At 31.7% G+C, this 21,319-nt stretch overlaps 1 protein-coding gene across 2 annotated transcripts in view; it reads right to left on the bottom strand.

Moving 5' to 3' along the window:
- Positions 1 to 21,215, bottom strand: part of LOC110994241 (homeobox protein aristaless) — a 64,794-nt gene extending 43,579 nt beyond the window's left edge. For both annotated transcript variants that reach the window (XM_022260784.2, XM_022260785.2), the window contains exon 1: positions 20,858 to 21,215. In XM_022260784.2, coding sequence (XP_022116476.2) covers positions 20,858 to 21,029 — 172 coding nt within the window. In that variant the 5' untranslated portion in view covers positions 21,030 to 21,215. The remainder of the gene's footprint in view (positions 1 to 20,857) is intronic.
- Positions 21,216 to 21,319: the final 104 nt, after the last annotated feature.

Here is a 21,319-nt window from a genome sequence, read left to right as displayed (position 1 = left end):
TTGTCGATTACGATCTGTCTTCAAACACACGTCACAAGTGTTTAGCACGATTTTTGAATTTGGAACATTACTTTTATTTAATTTAGCATAATAAGCAGGGTTTAGTAGTATATTTCCGTTTCAATTTAAGCCTTTTTGTCGTTGTCGTGTAATAATTATGAATTAATGAGTAGTTATGTTTTAGTACTGTTAATATTTAATCTATCAAGCAATTTACTTCGTTAAACAAATGAAGACTTCATGAGAAACAAATAAGTGTAGTACCACCTGTAGGTCTTAGACTAACTGTCCGGAAAAATATATTACGAATCTCATTCTGTGCTCATTGGTAGTGTAAGTATCTAATAGATAGGTACTTATCAAGGGATGCACCATGTGTTTTACTTAAATAAATATAATGCTATATATGTCACACAGTTACAAATAGCGAAAAGTTGCGAAAATTCTAAAATTAAATGCAAAATAATTAAGTAAAAAAATAGTGTAAATTTAAATTTCTAGAATAAAATTAGAAACCCAATTAAGTTAAAAAGAGAAAAAATGACCCCGTAAAACTAATTTAGAAATTCATTAAATAAAATTGATAACGCAGAAAGATAGTTAATTTAAAATAATTGATTTCTAAAAATATTAGAAACTGTCGCGATGTCCCATTTGTATGTAAAAAGCAAATTAGATGTTGTGACGGTAATTTGAATTTGTAAATTGAATTTTATTATAGGGTATACTCATGTTGGTGAGAAAGGATTGCTACGTGCTTATTATTTAAATTATTCCTCCCATCTGTTCTCAGAATGAGGTTTTTACCAAACATTGGGTGACGCTAGTAGATATATAAGCCAATGCTTCCTTACCATAGTACCATTACTAGCGAAAGCCTGGATTAAAATCCTTGATTGAAAATTTCGTAGAGTATAATAAAATCATACAGCTCCAAGAATTATTTATATAATATTTATAATTCTATAAAAAAATATTCTTTGCGACGTAAAAAAGGAGATCGTCAAAATCACACGTCAGAATTGTTAAACTCGATTTTTGTTTTTTTTTGTGTATTTTAGGTAAGTTTGAGAAGATGACGTACACTAATTATAAACATCTAAGTGATAAGGATGGCCCTTCCTTCTTCAGTCAACAAAACGCGGAGTAAATAGGAGAAGATATGCCCATCTCCTACCTTCTATGTCTACATGTCTTCCTAGTGTATGTAGGACAAGAGACAACTACATGCCCTTGTAACGTAGCATTGATGGAACTACTTGACGTGATTTTATGGGTTATGTCTCACCCACTTTTAGCAGAGATTCTGGTGTGGGTCGACTACGGCAATTTACGGGTCCGTGGGTTGCATAATGCATTTCATCTCAACAAAAAAGCACTTTAAAAAGTGATAACCGCTGACCATGGACGTAACGCCGGGGTCTATTTATTTATTTATTGGGAAACCAAACAGAGACATCCTTAATAAAAACAAAGTCAAAAATAAAACAAATACAAACACACTGGATGCATCCACAACAGGTTACACTTATATATGATACAAAAAATAATACATGACAACAACACACTAATAGTAATATAAAGTTAAGACATTAAGAGTTGCTTTATTCTATTCTTAAACAAAGCAGTAGTGGAGTGCGAGAAAGGGTCAATGTTTTTGATTGAATCTAAGGAAGAACACATCCTGTGAAGAGGCTCGCGGAACCCAATGTTGGTTCTGGGAGTCTGAAAATTAAAAGTTCTATGTAAGCGTAGAGACCTGGCAGGAACATTAAATGGTGTGAGTTCAAGAAGATCTGAACAACTTATTTCATTTACGCATATTTTTCTCACTGTGACACAATCTATTAGATTAGTCTAGCGAGTGTATAGCCGACTTTACAAGGAATGGTACACTTCAAAATTTACTTCATACTGTTTTAATAATATTAAGGGAACAAGTCACTACAAGGTCGTCGTGTGCGAATGACGCACTATACCAGATCATTTTGATCGCCTTTTCAAAGAAATTAATGAGATCGCTTGTAAAAAATAATGACAAAAGTTTTAATATAAAAACCCTTAAAGGACTTCGTTAGGCTATCAATTTATCGTTTAAATATATTATAATTACTTTAATTGTAATTACCTAAAACAAAATATGCGAGTACTAATTATAGACATAATTACACTAGAATTTGTCGAATACGATATGTTATTTTAATTAAACCCGCCAATTTCCTTTTAGTAAACTATAAAAGTTTATTAGTTGTAAACTTTGCAAAGTCTCGTAATTTTAATTTAAACTTAACACTTGTTTCAATATAAGCTTCCTGAAAAAGCTTACTTTTGAAAGCTTAAGTCTTTCTTAGAATTAATTTATTTTAAGCGTAGTTTTAAATGCATTTTTAATGTTCTTGTTTTACTTGTATTTTAATACATTACGGATCACGGTAAAGTCTGAAAAAAATCGGATGGCTGTATTTATAGGTGCATATGCATTTAAATCAAGGTTCTTCAAAACTTTTTGAAGGCTGTTTAAGAAACTGACTAAACAATTCCGTCAAAATAAATTAATTTTTAATTGTTTTTGATTGACAAATGATTATGCCTTTGAATTTTTAATAGATCATTTTATTTTCAAGTATCAAAGTGTAATGCATTTAACTTTATGATATTTATCTTTCTACGCTTCCTAAGACAGATAAATAGTAGCCTATATGTTTCATATAAAAAAAAGAGTGTGTGTACTTATGTACACGCGTTAGAAGTTATACTTCTTTGGCGTATGGAAAAAAATAACTAAAATGCAGTAGTGATTAAGGATATATATTAAAATTAATCAAAAAGTTTTTATTTAAATAAATAAATAATTAGTAAATACTATGAAATTGATTTAAAAACAGCAAAATAATATTTATTTATTCACAGTTTTCAATTGTACTGTTACGAAAAACGTGTTCTAAATATAAAAATACTAGAATATACAAAGTGAAAATAGTTATCAAATTCCATGCCATCTAGACCTATCTTTACGATGTCAAAATTAGGTGTTGGTGTGCGCGCGCATCGTAAAAATTCACTGTCATCATTTTTTTCCATGGCGCCAAAAGAAGTATAACTTCAATATTCATACAATATATTAAAAGCTTAAAAGATAAATAAGTATGTTCCTACGCAAATTTCCTGGAAATTTTTCGAAGGCTGCAATTTTTAGTATCAATTACTACATAATAACATTCATTAGTCGAACGTTGAAATCTTCGCAATAAGGAGATAGCAGTGCTGGTGAATGATAAGATGTTGGTTAACACACGTGTGCCAAATCGTATTTTAATTAGCTAGATAAGGGGGTCATTAGCTAGCAAATTACCTGCATAGCTGTTTATTTCATTTTTCCTTATCTTTTAATGTCATATCTTGTCTGCAAAATTACCGGAACTTGTGTTAGTAATGACTTCACAATGATGAATGAGGAATCGCGATATTAACAATTCTAGGGCAGGAAATTAATTTTAGTAAATTTTTTTGTTCGTTGTTGCAAATATTGCGTAACTGATATTCCTTATGTACGTTTAGACAAATAATTATAATTTGTAATTAACGATTTATTAATTCAAACCTTAGTCAAATTGTCTATTCGATATCATAGCGTAGATAAATTTTCACGCCATTGTGACTGGCAGAATATTAGAACAAACTAAAATATTGTTCTGTCTAAATATTGGACCAAAACCAATAATTCCATTTTTTTCTACTAGGAAAGTCAAATTGAATTCTCGGATATAGACATGAGCTGACACTAATATTTTTGACCGCAATGTGTTCCAAAAAGTAAATAGGTAAGCACAGCCACTAAAAGGTAAACTGCTTATTAAAAAACGAGTCATCACAGACTGTCATCACAAAACAGCGTAGTCTGTGAACCTAAAAGTACTTTATGCGTTATCTGTGGTCGATATAGGGGATAACGGTTAAATGCAACAATATTAAAATATACCTTAATAATTACTATACACCTGCTGTTATCATATATCTGTATTATCACAGATGCATGTCGATTTCCGTTATCTGATTGCAACGACACAGTGCGTTCAATGCGCAGTGTCATTTAATAGCAGACACGAAATGTTAGTTCAACAACGTAATTTTAATACTTTTTCATTTGTTTTGATATTTCTTTGTTTTGACTTCGAGCATATATTCTCTCTTTGTATTATTTAAGGGTGGAATTTGAACTTACGGTTATGAATAGAATTTGGTATAACTTTGAAACCTTTGTGCTTGGTTCGGCTCTTGGCGTCTTGGCTTATAAATACATTTCATTTATAATTTTTCTGTATATATGTAGGTGATCAAAATTATATGCCGGGATCTAACTAGTGATTGTTAAATTATTTATTAGAGATTAATAAGATAGATATCAACCTCGACGTCCACCGTTCGACAACTGCGTGATTTTCAATGCAGGTTTTGCCGCGCACCACCACTTTTTGGAACCAGATGCCCACTGAAGTATTTCCGAACCAATACGACTTAGGGTCCTTCAAGAGTCCATGGGCGGCGGTATCACTTAACATCAGGTGAGCTTCCTACCCGTTTGCCCCCTGTTCTATCAAAAAAAAGAGATAAACCCCTTATAATTATTTAAACAAGGTTTTTTTTAGAAAAGTACAGTAATGTTTTTACAGTTTACTAAATACGATCAAGCCTTGATGTCCTCATGAAACGTAAAATTCTCCACTATCTTTGTTACGGTACAACAAAATGTTTGGCATTTAACAGTGTCAAAGCATACTAATTCTGACATTCCAATGTCTTATCAATAAGTGGCGAGCAAGACAGGAGTCACTCCAGACACTAAACACGTCGAATAGTGTTTAGAGATGCGCAGTGACATAGAGTAAACCCATAATTTTGAATAACTTCGGGTTTATAAATGCTTATAACGAGAGGATATTTTTGCTTTATGTACTAAAAACAGTTAATAGATATTCAACAATATATTGACAAAAATCGTCAGCACCGTATTCGTAAATTTGTGTAAAACTTTTTTATATAATTTACGCAAGCGATATGTTAACTTTACTACATGATTGAGCATATACATAAACTTTCTTATTTGTTAAATGAATTAAAAATCGTGTACTATATAAAGTTAGCTTGTTGATATTTAGGACTCTCGGAATGTCGAAACACCTGCATACGAATCGCTACAATACAAGTTATGAATTGGATGACACAAAGACCCACCAAGAGATGCCCAAGACGTGGTTTGATGATAGACCCATATACAAGAAGTTATTTCGTCTAGGGATATTCTACTAAACTATTATCCCCGAACACTTATAGTAGATAATTATTTTTATTGACCTAAAAATATGTTTCCTACAAATAATATACGTACATAGCAAAACAACGTTTGTCGGGTCAGCTAGTCTTATATATATAATACTCGTGTTTGTGGTTAAACTCCTCCAAAACGGCTTTCCCAATTCTCATGAAATTTTGTGTGCATATTGGGTATATCTGAGAATCGGACAACATCTATTTTTCATCCCCCTAAATGTAAAGGGGACCACCCCTAAATTATTATTTTTTAATTTTTATGATTTATAAATGATATACATACATGGCAAAACGACGTTTGCCAGGTCAGCTAGTACCATTAAAAAATTACATTTATTACGATAATTCCATTTCTAAGGATTTATGTATAAGGAAATTAAATGATTATTATTTCGATCTATAAATTACAAAGAAAAAGATGCTCCCTTTTAATTATCGGTGACTTTATTTGCAAACTACGCAACATTAAGCTCAGTTTTACACAAAAGGGATGTGACATTTATCTGCATGCATATTAAGATATGATAATTACACAACGTTCGTACATTAATTATTATGATATCAGCATTTTTTCTAATTCCCCTTCAATTCCGCACATTAACACGCAAAAAATTGTTGTTATTTTTCACACAAGTATTTGCAAAATTATTAACATACTCAGCTTCGGCTAAAAAGGATAGATAGGGCATAATGTAATGAACATGTGTTAGAAAGATATGGGTTTAGAACACTTATCATGGCATACTATTTAGTATATTATATATAGTACTATTAGTATGTTGTTTGGTTGATATTTAGTGTAAAGTGCTGTGTACAGATATAATTGGATATAAGATTTTCAAATGTTGTTTAGTGTGTAATAACTGTATGCGTGTAATCGATATGTTTTCTGTTTTTGTACCTAAATGTAAAAATAAAATATAGTAACTATTGCTGGCTTGCACAGCACTATTTGAACTTGCTCAGAGATTCACTACTTACGTGCGCATTGGTCATATTAACGATTCCGTAAAAACATTGACATATTCAATTTAACCCTGATTGAATTCACAATAATAGCATTGTTAATTGTTTATGGGAAGATTTTGGCTTTTTTATTTTCTATAGCTTTTATATCACCTTTACGTTAAATATTTAGACCTTAAGTTTGCCACCAATTCTAAATAACTTAACTTATTATTATGATAGTATAAAATTAATATGACTTTTCCATGCCTATTTATATATGGCTAAGTGTGAATCTTAGCTAATAAGCAATTCCATTTCATTTGATTTCTATCGAATTAATAGTACTACTAATAGTACCACGGGATAGTATAAGGTTAAATGTAATAAATAATTTTATACGAAGATGATATAATTGTTCAAACTTTGACCTGAAGCACAATCAGGTAGCAATAGAACATAGGTGTAAACGCAAACAAAATAAAAAGAGGCAGATAAAAATTTTCTGGTTTAACGTTCCACAGAGCACGTTAACAGAGCACATACGTTTTTTTCCTTAAGATATCAATATATCTTCCTAAGCTAAATCTATTTTTATACCAAACAAAAGTGCTCATGGCTATCTTCAAATACGACGGTGACATTTTGATTGCAATATCACGATGGTTTTAACTCGAGTGGATTCGAACAAGATAAGGTAAAAAAGCACTAGACAACAAAAGTAATGTTTAAATTTGGAATATTGGCAAAATATGATTATTATGTTGCTCCTGTTTTTATATCTAAGTGTACTAGGGACCGATCAAGTACGTACGTACGTAGGTACGTAACAAATTTTGAGGGGGGGGGATTGAATTAAGCGTTATTGTTAATATAATTTTCGACTCTCCGATACGTTACACCACATAAATGACAACTTTAAGGTGTAATAAGTCACTGGATGGTAACGAAACGTTTAACTATAGGGTTATGAAGAACGTTACGATGCGTTACATGGGGGGGGAGAGGAATCTCCAAAAAATGCGTGACGTAATACTTTATTGTATTGAACTCTTTTTTATTGTATCTATGAATCTATCTATACGGAACCTGAGCAAGGACCAATTAACTATTTGTATTTATTTCTTTTTTTAAAGTCTGTGGGGCCGCGCGTGCGCCCTAATGGGTCGCTGTGATAACTCTCACTTTTAGAACCTTTTATTTCCACGTCACCAGCCCTAAAATCAAAGGAATTTGAACCCTTTTCAGTTGGAATAAGTGCTGTAAACGTATATGCAGTATACATTCCATAATATACGTCATTTGTAAAGTTATCTGCACTTTATTTGAAGATTTGTGTACTTCAAAGTTTTAATCTATTTCTTTACATTCCTTGGATGCCTTGAATTTTTTGAATGTCTCGTGCCGATGTTGGATGCGTCATTTACGTCCCACTTGTAGTAGGGTACTTATTCCAAATTTGTTTATCAAGACTTTCATTTATTTTTATATAATATTTTGTTAACACCCCTAATAACAAAGACATCTTTATTAGCATTATGAAGCATCGCGTGAGCAAAATCATCAATCATTTATTTTATTTAGTGTACGGAAAAGCAGGACACGTAATGAATTACCTTGCTCGGTATTCATTTATAATTAATATAATTCCTTTTGTTCTCTGGTACCGAGACTAAAGATTACTAAGATCCAGTCCTCCCACTGTCGCAAAGAGTGATTTGCGTATGCCAAAATTGTTTTTGGTTTGACCAATGGGATTCTTCTAGCATCTCTGAACCTTCATCTATAACGGACATGGTAATCTAGTGGTCGACATGTACATTTCATGGTCTAATACTTGGATATCCTATAAAATTATCAAATAAAAGGCAGAAACTTGCCATTTTTACTTGATTAATTTTACTTGATAAAAAATGAAACTTGATAAAACTATGAGAATTTTTTTTGATAAGATCATGGAATGTATTTTTGTAAATGTATATTATAGATTAGATTATATCACACGAAGTATATATACAGAAATAGAGCGATAATAATGATTTATTAATATCTCTGACGTCAATAAATTCGTCGGTGAGACTAAATAGCTTTATCCAAGGTCACGTTGGTGTTTTAGTTCTAAGTTTCTATGCTGATTTCTGTATAGATAAGATCTGAACTGCACGCTTACCACTCAACTTTTAGTATTGACCACGTGACTGTCTGATATCAGTGCTAGACGATATGTGTATATTTTGGAGTCACCACCAGTCAATAATCAATTGCAAAGTAATAAAATAAGTGGTTCCGGCGATCTTCTAGAAGTTAATTAGGGCATTTTCTATTTCCAAACATGTGTTTTGTTAAACCAGGATTTTTTGGACAAAATTACTTTCATAGTTTTACCTACGCATGGAGATAGACAACAAGGATTACCCGGAAGATATTTTGTTATATTATTATTTTTATATATTCCATGCCTCTGTGAAGATACAACCTGACTGATGATTTCGCTTACATTCCACAAAGTAATATTTATTCTATTTAAACTATGCCTATATAATAAAGATAATGACACCACTTCCATCTTTAATTACATAACAATTTTAATAGTTTGAGTTGAAATGTTAAAAATCTAAACATACTTATAAAAATACCACAAGTAGTAGTAGTATAGTTAGGCTTCATCTTACACAATAAAGTTCACAAAAGAGAGCGTCGCTTTACATGAGTGACAATCTAGCCAATACAATAATTATGGCTAATATTTTAATTTAAATATATTTCTACAATACTAGTGAACAGCTTAAACTAAGTTAATATTAATTAACAGTTTTACTGTTTTATAATGTTTTGACACACATTTGTGTGTTAGCCCGCACTTGCACCAACAGCAGCAGTTTCATCAGTGTACTAACTACTGCTAATGGTATCAGCATTAATAATCCCTGATGATCTTACATTTAACACCCGCTTGGTGAAGGAAATTATCGCCCTTAGGTCCACGTCGATGGCGTGTTAGAGGCAGATAGCTCCTCGCTTGTCTATGAAATAAAAATAAAAAACGGATGCAATCTGAAGCCAAGATCTAGTTACTAAAAGCAAAATTTTATGTTCTCTCTGGTGGTGGTATTGATTAACGTTCCCCTGACAATCTAATTCTTGAAACCCCTACTCATTAATCTGGATTCTATCAATCCTTCTTTACTGTGAAAAGTATCCTGCTGCGCAACTCTCTGATCTGAAGCACAGTCTTTAAATTGCGTTTTTTTCCTGGTTCATAATTAGTTACTTATATATATGTACATATATATAATTTGTGGCCCAATCAACCCTAGGATTAGCTTTTACATTTTTATACAAAAGAAAAAAAAAGTTGTATATATACATACATGTCGAATTTATTTTATTTTATTTATTTTTTGTTATTATGCACTTCTTGTACGTTCTGTACAAGTGTTTCTTTCTTATTGTTCCATACTAGGGTTGCCTGGAAGAAATCGCTTGATAGCGAGGAGGCTGCCCGTTGCCTAATAACTTATATAACCTGCTTCTTTATGTGTAACGAAGTGTTAGTAAATTAATAAATCTTAATTAATGTAAATTTAATATTTTATTTCGTCAAAAATGAAAATAAGCATTAGAGTAGCCTTGCTGGCGACAATTTAATGCTCAACGGTGATAAAAATTCAGTTATATATTACCATAATTAAAAAAGTACTTTAAAGGGAAGGTCTATCATGTGTCATGTCAGAAAATAAGATTAATAGCTACGAACACGTACATTTAACGCAATAAAATATCCCTTACATTGTAAGTAATTACAAACGGCTAATAAATTCTTATTTGTATTTGTCTAAAGTCATGATGTTAACCTTATTCATAAAATATACAACATACTCAGTTCTGTCCCTCTCCGACAAATTGTGTTTCAGCTGTGATGAAAAGAGACACATGATAGACATAAATTAAAAATTAACTACTTAAGCAACTTTTTCATTGTTTGCATTAAACAGTTGAAGAACAAGATGTTTTTTGAAAATAGAATAGAATTCAAAAACCTGTTCCCCAGATGTCTATAAAATACATGTCCTCTAAGGATATGTCTATCCACTAGCGGCCGTTTAAGTTTTATGTAAGCAGATTTACTGCAATTTTTGCCCCACCTTCGTCTTGTTAGCAAGAGGAAGGGGCGGCAAGGCCTTTTGTAGGAATCCTTGAAAGCAATAATAATAATATAGCCTTTTATTCAGATCAACTTTTTAGGTAAACATGTAAACGTAGATTACATTAAACTAAGTATTATAAAATTAAGAAAAAAATAACTATTGATATGATATTTGATTTTTGCTGGTTTTTTGCAAATCTGTTTGCCAGACGGCAAAGGCCTCCTCCAACCTTTTCCTCGAAAGTGCATTTCGCTTTTAAGCATAGACAATGTGTGAGTAATATGTGTAAAAAGTATATACATAATTACTGTTGACGCAATCACAAAATAAGAAAATCAAAGAAACCCCTCTATAGTGCGTAATATTTGAACGACCCCTCATTTAAAAGTAACTCAACCGATTTTCATAAATACTTAGGTTCACAGTCTAATTTTTATCTCAATGCACAATCTTGTATTGAGCGCTGTCAAAACTGTCTAACTTCATACAGGAAAAATGCTTTGCCCTTGAAACTAAATTTAGGTTTGATTGAATTACTATTACACATTATTTATTTATTTATTTATTTATTAATCCTTTATTGCCTTATACAAAAACACACATAACAAAAAAATAAAAAATAAAAAAAAACAGTAACAAAAGATATAAGATACATTATTACATCAAAGGAGGATTATATCGATTTGATTTTAGTTTTGCTTGAAATTCAAAATATTATTATTATATTATAATGTTTAAGTCAAGTCTTATTAGCTGTTTAAGCGTATGACTCAAATCAAAAATCATTTATTCATATAGGTAACATAATGTACAATTATGAACGTCAAAAAAAGAAATATACAATAAATGCTTCTAATTTTAAATTTACTGCCAGATCTCAAATCAAGGGCGTAGATCGGAAGAGAACAACTGGCAATAAATCTCAAAGCTTCTTAAATCTTTTGGCGGATTGATCTTGATTCTTTCTAAACACATCACCAGGAGACTGGAATAAGTCAAGCAAAGATAATATGTAATAGTATATATTATAAGTATGTAATACTACGGTTAAGGAAAACCCTAAGCCATGTCTTAGATAAAAAAAATACGTGTGTCAGTTACAGATCACCTGCACGTACGATAAATAACAGATGCATAATTAATGTGATGAGATGCCATTATGGTCATAGATTATAAAAAATTCTTTTTTGTCGAAACGCAGAAGATAGACAAGGAATATTTAATCTGCACGACGACATATTTCCTCTACTACAATACTCATATTTAATAATGTATAAGATTTGATTGTACTGATATAACTGAGAAGAAAGAAAACTATGTAAGGAATATAGTATAAGTATAATAAATACACTATGTATCAACATAGTTCATTTGATATACTTTTAGTATAGGTACAATTTATAAAGATGTTGACATTTTCCACCGAACCAAACAAGTGAGGAAGTAGCGCGCCAAGAGAAGTGAAATTATACCTACTTCTCTTGGCGCGTTATGGAAAACTATTGAGAGTAAATTTGTACGATTCGCGCACACAAAAATATTTTTATCTTGATACCCTAAATAAGTATAACTTCTACCGCGTGTACCTAAATAAAAACTATAGTACACACACCCTTTTTTATAAAAATATTAAGTTGAAGTTTTAATACTTCATTTCAGTTTTCTTTTTTAACTATTAATGGACATACATGACTTTTTATATTTGTATAGTGTTTAAAATATAAATATTTGTAGCTGTAAGATGCACTTATAAGTAAATAAATAAACATCCAATGTGGGAATTAATTAACAATCCAGGTTTAACTCGATTCTGGTTCTCTTACTATATTTTTCATCGTATGAGAAACAAAAACCAAGCTATCACATTAACAGTAAAAAAATATAACAATTGAGTAGAGCCGTAAAAGTCCATTACGTATTCGACATCTCATTTTCATAAACGCACATAAAATGTAAGCAAGTTATAAAGAATTCACAATGTAACTTTTTCGTTCTATTATACAACACTAGACGTAAAGTGGCCAATTTGATGTGTGTTCACAAAGAAAGTATGGAAAAATAACAAATTGTTTTATTAATTGAAGATGTGAGTGGATGAAGGTGATATGTCGTATTTTCGGTACTCGGTGTTTTTTGTGTGGATAATAAATATATAAATAAACTATAATAACAGAAATAAATTATTATACTATTATAATAATGTATTATACTATATATACCACCATAGTACAATAAATTATACTTACTTATACTTATACTAACTATAATAAACCATCATCCACACAAAAAAACGCGGAATACTGAAAATACGACATATCACCTTCATCCACTCACGTCTTCAATTGTCAAATAGAAATAAATTTAAAAAATCTAAACGCTTTCTGGGTAAGAGGGTTGTATAAAATATAAATACTTGTTATGTTACTATAGAATGGTTAAAAGAGTTTTAAGAACTAGACTTTCAAATACTAAAATAATCAGATTTCAGTATCTCTTTCGTCATTTGTTTTATTAGTCAAGCCGGTGATTAGCATTTTGTGACTGACCCACGCCGTCGCCTTTATGCAAGCATGCCTTTCCTGACAATGTATTTCTTCACCGTATGCGCGAGCAGAAAGTTAGTTAATTAATTAATTAGTGCAAAGCTCAGCTTAGCCAAGTTCTCTGCTCAGAGACAAGAGCTGCACGCTGAAGCCATTAGGTCAACACTCCTTTTTAAGAGCTGCTCTGGCAAGAGATATTTAGATACCACCGTCAGTGAACTCAATGCAAGAATGCGTTGGCTGCGTTTTAAGAATTGGTACGCTCTTTATGGTGCCTAAATCAAATAGGTTTGGATATACTTCAATGATAAGCAATACTTATTTTGAGACCAATGTTTAAAAGAGCGATACCAAGACACAGAACCCAAGAATTCTAGTGCAATTAAAAAAACTTACAAACAGATTTATATTAAATGTACCTACTTACAGCAAACCTACTATAGTTCTAACAAATGGTTATTTTACCAGCAACCGTGTTAATCGTAATAAACCTTTATTTTTTGTAATATTTAATGTAATTATGAGGGTGATAGGTTTTAAGTATTGTTGCACGCAAGCTGAGTAGAAATGTACTCATTTGAATGCACCTGCAAGCATTTAAGTGTGGGGTAAAACCGTTTATTAATTAGTTGCGATGTCAGTGCAGTTGCAATTCTATAGTACCTAAAATGGTGAATATTCAATGTTTTATTTATAATTTTCCTAAGCCCGCAAGTTTCGGCTTTATTTGTAATTTTCCTTTATGGGCTTTGCTGCTGTGATAAGACTAGAATTGTATATAGATTTTCTTGCATAGCGTATTTTTGTATATTTTTTTCTGTATTAAATGTCTTTAAAACGTCCTATATATATATTTAATTGAAACTATGATAAGAATGTAAAATGAACGGCAAAACTGCTCTTCAATATTGTTGACAACAACACCTCTAGTGCAAGACGCGTTGACACGCGACATACATAATATGTCATGTTAATAACATCCGTTTGACCAATCACAATTATCGAACACGAACGCAGCGCTTCTTACATTCCAATCCGCGGTATCGACAGTTTGACACTTGATATTTGGCATTTCCCTTAAACTGAAATCAATGACATTTCGTCTAATAGAATTTACGCGGGAAACACGTTTCTAAATTTAAATGCATATTTTAAGAACAAAGTCCTTGTTGTGTAATATTATCAAATCCAGATAAAAGATAGTAAATTCTAATAGATAAAAACTGTAATTTAAATGTGTGATACTTGCGTAAATAATAGGTTAACAGGAATAGATAATTGCAAAAGAAATTACTTAGGTAAGTCATGCTTGAGAGTTGAGTGATGGCGTAGATTATACCCATTTAAGATAAGCTTACGTTGGCTGTAATTAACAAAGGAAATATTCTCAGCAAAAACCGTAGGAAGTGATTTGATTCCTACAAAATATTTTGTTTATAAAATAGCAAAAATTTTACTGGATTATTCTTTACTTGTGTTTAGCAGGACTGGAGAGTTTCGTTACAGATATCATTCCCCTGCTTTTCATTAATGCGTAATTATTACAATTAATTGTGCAAAGTATAAATTTCCATACTAATTTTTATAATCATTTAACACCTTATCTAATAGGTGTGTACTGTCAAAGTGACCCAATAACATCGACTTTATAACGAGACAATAAATTGTACACTTAATATCTTTTATTTGCGCATAATTGTGATAAAATATCTGTATAGAATTCGAACAAACAAATTGAGATTTATTCAAAACAATAATTGTATATGTAATCTATGTCCTGATTTCTAACAGGAATATCTGAAGAACTTTCAGTCGCGGTCCTAGAGTTTGCCTTCCGAATGACAAAGATATATTGGATTGTATATATATACATATATATTTTATTTTATATCAAGTAATACCTTATTATAGCGATATTTCATCCGATCCGGCTCTTTTAGTAGCTGTAGAGAGCGAGAGATGTAAGTAGAGACCTACAATAGTTTGCAAAAATGAAGATTTTTGAGGAACAACCTCTCATCGTATAGAGGAGATATGTGTTGGTTTAGTGGCTTCAGTTGCACATGCAAACATCGAGTAAACCAGTCAGATACAGAAGGCTAATCACCTATTTGTCTATAAGACACAAAGTATTCAATATGAAACAAAAACCTATAGTATGTCACCAATATTGTATGTAATAACAATTAACACCACGGAAATAATCCAGTAATTAAAAAAACTACCCGCTTATTTTATAATAACAATACATACCTATTACAATTTAGGCGGTAGTTTTTTAGCGTTGGTCAAGAACCTTTTCGTGAACAACAGCAGCTTTTCATAAGCTTATATTTATAAGTATTTATAATTTTTTATCGTAATTTAAATACACATTAAAAATTTTACTCAAATAAAAAAATCGAAGACGTGTAGAAACATGTGAAAAATATGAAAAAAAAGTTAATTAATATCCTAATGAGTTTTAATGTCACCTTGTCTCAGAAAATTAATTGAATAATAATTAATCGTTTCAGTAAATTAATTTCCAAACTTTCTTTGCCCCCAATTTATTGGATCGTGGTGGAACATGTGCTTTATGTACACGTGAAAAAATTTACCATACTTGACAAGCCCACAGCCTTGAGTGAAGTTAATTATACTGGTGCGAAAGAGTCCAAAGATTATAGTAAAGGTACGATGCAGAAACGATACCAACGTGCTATTCTAGATAACTTAGTTTCTGAATCTCCCTTATATTTTATATAGAGCCCCTAATCCTAACGGGATAGAAATTAAGTTTCAGGGGTTATTCGGTGTTAGCCAGATAAGTGTTTTACACAGATTCTATTTACTCACGATGTTTTTCTTTACGATTTGCGATATAATTCTTATGATCTCCTATCTACATCCCAATAACCGAACCCGACGAAGACATTTTTGGCGACGGATAGAATTTAATCTCTTCGCTTTTACACTCATATTTGATAATCAATATAAACCAAATAAAGTAAAAAAACCCTACAAAATAAAATATTAATATTTAAATATACATGTCTATGTTTAAAACATCAACTAGCTTTTTAATTATTTTAAAAACTGGTGTAAGTAAAAATCTTAAGATAGGATATAGGCACAGTTGAACTGACATTTTCATACGAAGGTCTATCAACACATACATCCGACCTACCATAGATAGCTTGTATCGACGGATGGCTCTTACAATCCGTAGATTGGTTATTGGCTAACTATTATCTTGGATTAATATTTGGATTAAGATGGTCAAACATGGATTGAGATAGGTTATTGGGTTTGGGCGTTACCGCGTTTCGATTTACCTTAGCTTTTACATCGCTAATAACTTTGTTTTATTACACCCATGTCTATTTGTCCATGCAAAGTTTTCATACAACGTCTACATTTTTATACACCTAAAAAGGTATTTAAAGTCGATTAATTGATTTGTGACGCAATATTTAAAACGTCTGAATTTTTTTATTTTACTAATAATAATTTATTATCTATACTTATAAGGAATCTATTAGTCGTTTGTTCAATTTTTAATCTATTCAGCAATTTAAAATAATTATCAATTGTAATTAATGCTATTTCAGGACCAAATATTGTATTTAATACGTCATATTTCTAATATATGCCACACACACACACAAAACTGTCATGGGAATTAAAAATATTTAATAAAAACACCGAGTCAAATAGTAAGCATTAAATTGACTTATTGTGAGGAGATTCGATGTTCTAGGCTATTTGTGTAGGATATTAAATGAATCGTATGTTAAATACTGATAAGTAAACTTGTAATCAAGTTTCTTTTTAATTGCAATATCCATGGATGAAGTATCAAAGAGTTTATAGGCCATTTTTAGTTAAACGACATTACAATTAGTACTATTATTGAAGCACGTTAATTCTCAAACTGTTTACCAACCCTCATATTGTGTTAGTGTAATCGTTCGGTGTTCAATTTAGCTCCGGAAGGCTCTTGTTAGGGGAGTGACGTCACGAGCCTGGCACCGCCAGCGCAGTTTGTTTTTAATTATCCCTTAGGTTAACACTAAAACTTTCGGGTTGTTAAGCCATTTGAAAAACCTTTCTTTAAAATTAAAGTATAGATTTTGAATTAATTGTATATGTCGCAAAGTTACTTATAAATTAACAACATCAAAGTCTATAAACTGTGGCAGTGTAAGCTGACAGTAACGCCATTGCACCGGTAATTAAAATTTGTCGACACAAACTGTCATTTTCATCATCCTAATATTTAAAAATTCAATGCTGTAATGGTGATTTTTGGATTTGAGACAAGCCGGCTTCTGCACAATGTTTTTCTTTATACGAGTGACTACTAGATGAGCCCATAGACAGACAGTTCATTGGTGCACAGCCGTGATTCGAACGCTCGACCTCAGAGTTGAGAGTCGCATGCTTAAATAAAAACATTGCACTTAATTCAATAAATATAGATTTAAAAAGTCTTAATTAAAAAATAAACGGTATATTTTCAGAAACTATAGTTGAATATAAATATAATTGAACGCTTATAATCATGTTTAATTTATTTATAAATCAAAATAATTAAATAGTAATCAACCTTCGATTCTTGTGCGATATGACTTGTATAGGCAATCTAGGTAATTGCTACACAATTTATGTAACGTCACTGTATAAGGCTATAACGATTATTAATTCATACATTCTTGTTCTACTCGTTACACTCGACTTCGTCTGTAAAATTAGGGTAGATGATGTGTATAATATCGCTTCTGACATTTTTATGATTGTTTTCCATTGGGTGTTTCAAAGAGTTAACGACTGTGTTTAAAAACGGAACACTTTGTTTTAAAGAACGAAGAATTCCATTTTTAAAATTTTATTTTTTATATGAAGCGCGAACTTTACATTCGAAATTTGAATAATCTAATCTTTTACGTACATACATATTTAAATTCGTTTTTATACCAGGATTGAAAATTGGACCTGAGGCTAAGTTACAAGGTGGTTGAACACATACACATCTGCACTTTATAAAATAATCCTGTTTCTTGCACTACAAAAATTGTCTCAATTATCAATACACGTATGTAATAAGAGCTTTTTGCAACAGCTGTAAGAGAAATTATAGCCTGAGGCACAATCCAATAATGAAATTATTAACTGAATGTGCCAAAAATTGTTTTGAAAGTCAAAATCGTGATGTTAATAGTCTTCGTAAGAATGCATTAACAAATGTTCATACAATGTTATTTTGCATAACTTGAATAATTTAAAGCTACCATCCGTTAACTAACATCCCATAAGTTTTATAAGTATATTTTATCTATATATATAAAAGAAAGTCGTGTTAGTTACACCACTTATAACTCAAGAACGAAAGAACAGATTTGAGTGAAAATTGGTATGGAGGTAGCTTAGAGCCAGGAGACGGACATAGGATACTTTTTATCCCGTTCGACAGCGTTCCCGTGGGACTTGACATGAAACGTCAGTCACTATAAAAAGTGGTATAACAAATAAGAATCAGACTTGGAATAATAAAACGCAAATGATAGCTATGTAATTGACGTATAATGACAGCTATGTAATGACGTATATATGACAATTTGATATTTGTAAGAAATCAATATTCAAAATATTTCTATTAAATAAATACGTTTAATTATTTTTACAATTTACAATTTAATTATAATGATAGTGCTATTGCCCATTCGTATAAACAGTGAAGAGAACTATAAAACTCGGTATTGTCGTATGTATACAGTTCATCCAAAGAATGATGAATGTTTCTATTTGTTGTTGTTGTCGAATGACGCATTTAATCGAGTATTGGAACGGGAACGTGAATATGATCACCAGGAATTAGATTTAGTAGTTCAAACGAATGTACCCCTGTTGAAATACCAACAAAAGGAAGTTTATGATACTTTAATGAAGGCAAACGATGATGAAAATGGTGGTTTATATTTCCTAGATGCCCTTGGTGGAACTGGCAAGACATTCCTCATGTCATTAGTTTTAGCAACTGTTCGGGCGAGATCCAACATAGCGGTTGCAGTTGCTTCTTCTGAAATAGCAGCCACATTGTTAGAAGGATGCCGTACGGCTCATTCAGAATTAAAATTACCGTTAAATCTTCAAACTATTGGAGAACCAACGTGTAATATTGCAAAACACTCAGCAATGGCCAAAGTTTTAGCGGCATCGAAAATCATCATCTGGGACGAATGCACAATGGCGCATAAACGTGCATTGGAAGCACTTAACCGAACATTAAAAGATTTACGCAATGAATCGAGATGTTTTGGAGGAGCAATGATTTTACTGTCTGGCGATTTCCGCCAAATACTGCCAGTAATTCCAAGATCTACGGCTGTCGACGAAAAACGCTTGCCTCAAATCGTCAAATCTATGGCGCTATGTGACGAAACTGCAGCTGACAACAAACATGAGAGTTACATTGCTTACTGATAAAAAAGAAGAAAAAGAATAACGATGTAGATGACCTGAACTACATAATGGTATGCGTTTGGTGGTTAGAAAATTGAAGAACAATGTAATTTACGCTACGATAATGATAGGAAAATTCAAAGGTGAGGAAGTTCTTATTCCGAGGATCCCGATGATCCCAACCGATATGCCGTTTGAATTTAAAAGACTTCAATTTCCGATACGTCTTGCATTTGCCATGACCATCAACAAATCACAAGGCCAATCCTTAAAAGTTTGTGGTTTAAATCTAGAACATTCATGTTTTTCCCATGGTCAATTATACGTGGCATGTTCACGGGTCGGAAGACCATCAGCGTTGTTTGTTTTTGCGCCTGATAATAAAACAAAAAATGAAAAAATGTGTATCACAAGGTACTTAAGGGAAGAGCAACCTATGTACTAAAATACAGAAATAATAATGAATGATTAATGTAGGTATTTAATTTTTTTGTATTTTTTCCAATAAAAAAACCCAAACTGCTTATTTATTGCCATTAAGGCGGAACAAAGTTCGCCGGGTCAGCTAGTTAGTAATAAAACGTATGGATCATATACATATATATATATATGATCTATATTTTTATGAAGTCCCGTTATGTTACCATTTATTTATTGTTTCGTCTGGAATTGACCGTATGATGTTATCAACTACACAATAAAATTAAGTGTGTTTTAACCTTTTAATAATAAAAAATATTTTTTACCACCGCGCCTAAAGAGTTCTTTTTCTAGAATCTAGACTAATAAAGAAACAAATGTTGTTTTTTTTATGATTATTAACTTGATAAATAAATTGTTATCGATAGTGGTGTTTTAAGATTTACTTTAAAAATACTTTTTATTGAATGAACGCTAAAATAAACTAAATGAACATTTGATTTATGTATATTTTATTGAGAATATTAATAGCAGTGAATTAATCAACGAAAATAATAACTTAAAAAATGAAACAATAAAATATAAAAATGATCAGTGTACCATAATAAGTCACTCTTAAGATAAGGTAATTTAAGTACATAAATTAGGTTTGAAATATAAATTTGTAGAGTAGTAGTCATATGTGCAATATTGGATACTAACTTATAAAAAAAAATCAATCTAACTTATATAGAAAAGTATCTACTTATTTAATTAAAAATTAAATTGATAACGTGTTTTTTTATGTGTACGGAACATTGCCTTATCAATATAATCTCGTGTCTGATATCTTATTGAATCTCATTTCCGTTAATAAGAATAAACTTTTGAATTACTTCTGATAATATTTTTTGATTTCACATAAACCTAATTAGATTGGACGACACATACGAAAAACGGCTCAGCCTCAATTAGTGAGTTACTAAAATTAAAATTCATCCCTTATGTAAAATAAAATAATTATATTTTAAATGTTTCGCAATAACAAACCTTCACTCGCATTTACGGCTCCGTCGGCAGGCCGATCGTCGCCGCCAACAAGATTTCGTATAGTAAACGAGGTGGATTTCCTGGTGGGCACTTCTGAACCAATCTCCCCATTACCATCACGGCACTCGGTCCCATTGACCCCATCGTTTTCTCGCCGTGTAGTCAAGTCCATCTTGAATTTTCGCACTATTCCAAATTCGAAATTCGCATCGGCACATTTTCACACACCATTTTCGAATGTCACTTGTCAGACCCCGGGAGGATGTCAATTGTCATTTCGAACAGTTCTTGGCGCGTATCTGGCTAACTTGCGATAATCAACGCGCGCTGGCTTCGCCGAGGTAAGCACGACTGGTCCTCTTTCCTCTTCATGCAGTGCGATAGTGCGCGCGCGTTCCTCCCTACGCCTCTAAGGCGGGGCGACCGCCTCCACGCGTCATAAAATACTTTACGAGAGGTGAG

Source organism: Pieris rapae, chromosome 10 (assembly GCF_905147795.1).
Source record: "Pieris rapae chromosome 10, ilPieRapa1.1, whole genome shotgun sequence".
In the NCBI taxonomy this organism is placed as follows: Eukaryota; Metazoa; Arthropoda; class Insecta; order Lepidoptera; family Pieridae; genus Pieris; species Pieris rapae.
The sequence above is the reverse complement of the archived record's forward strand: the minus strand, read 5'-3'. Positions and strand labels throughout refer to the sequence as shown.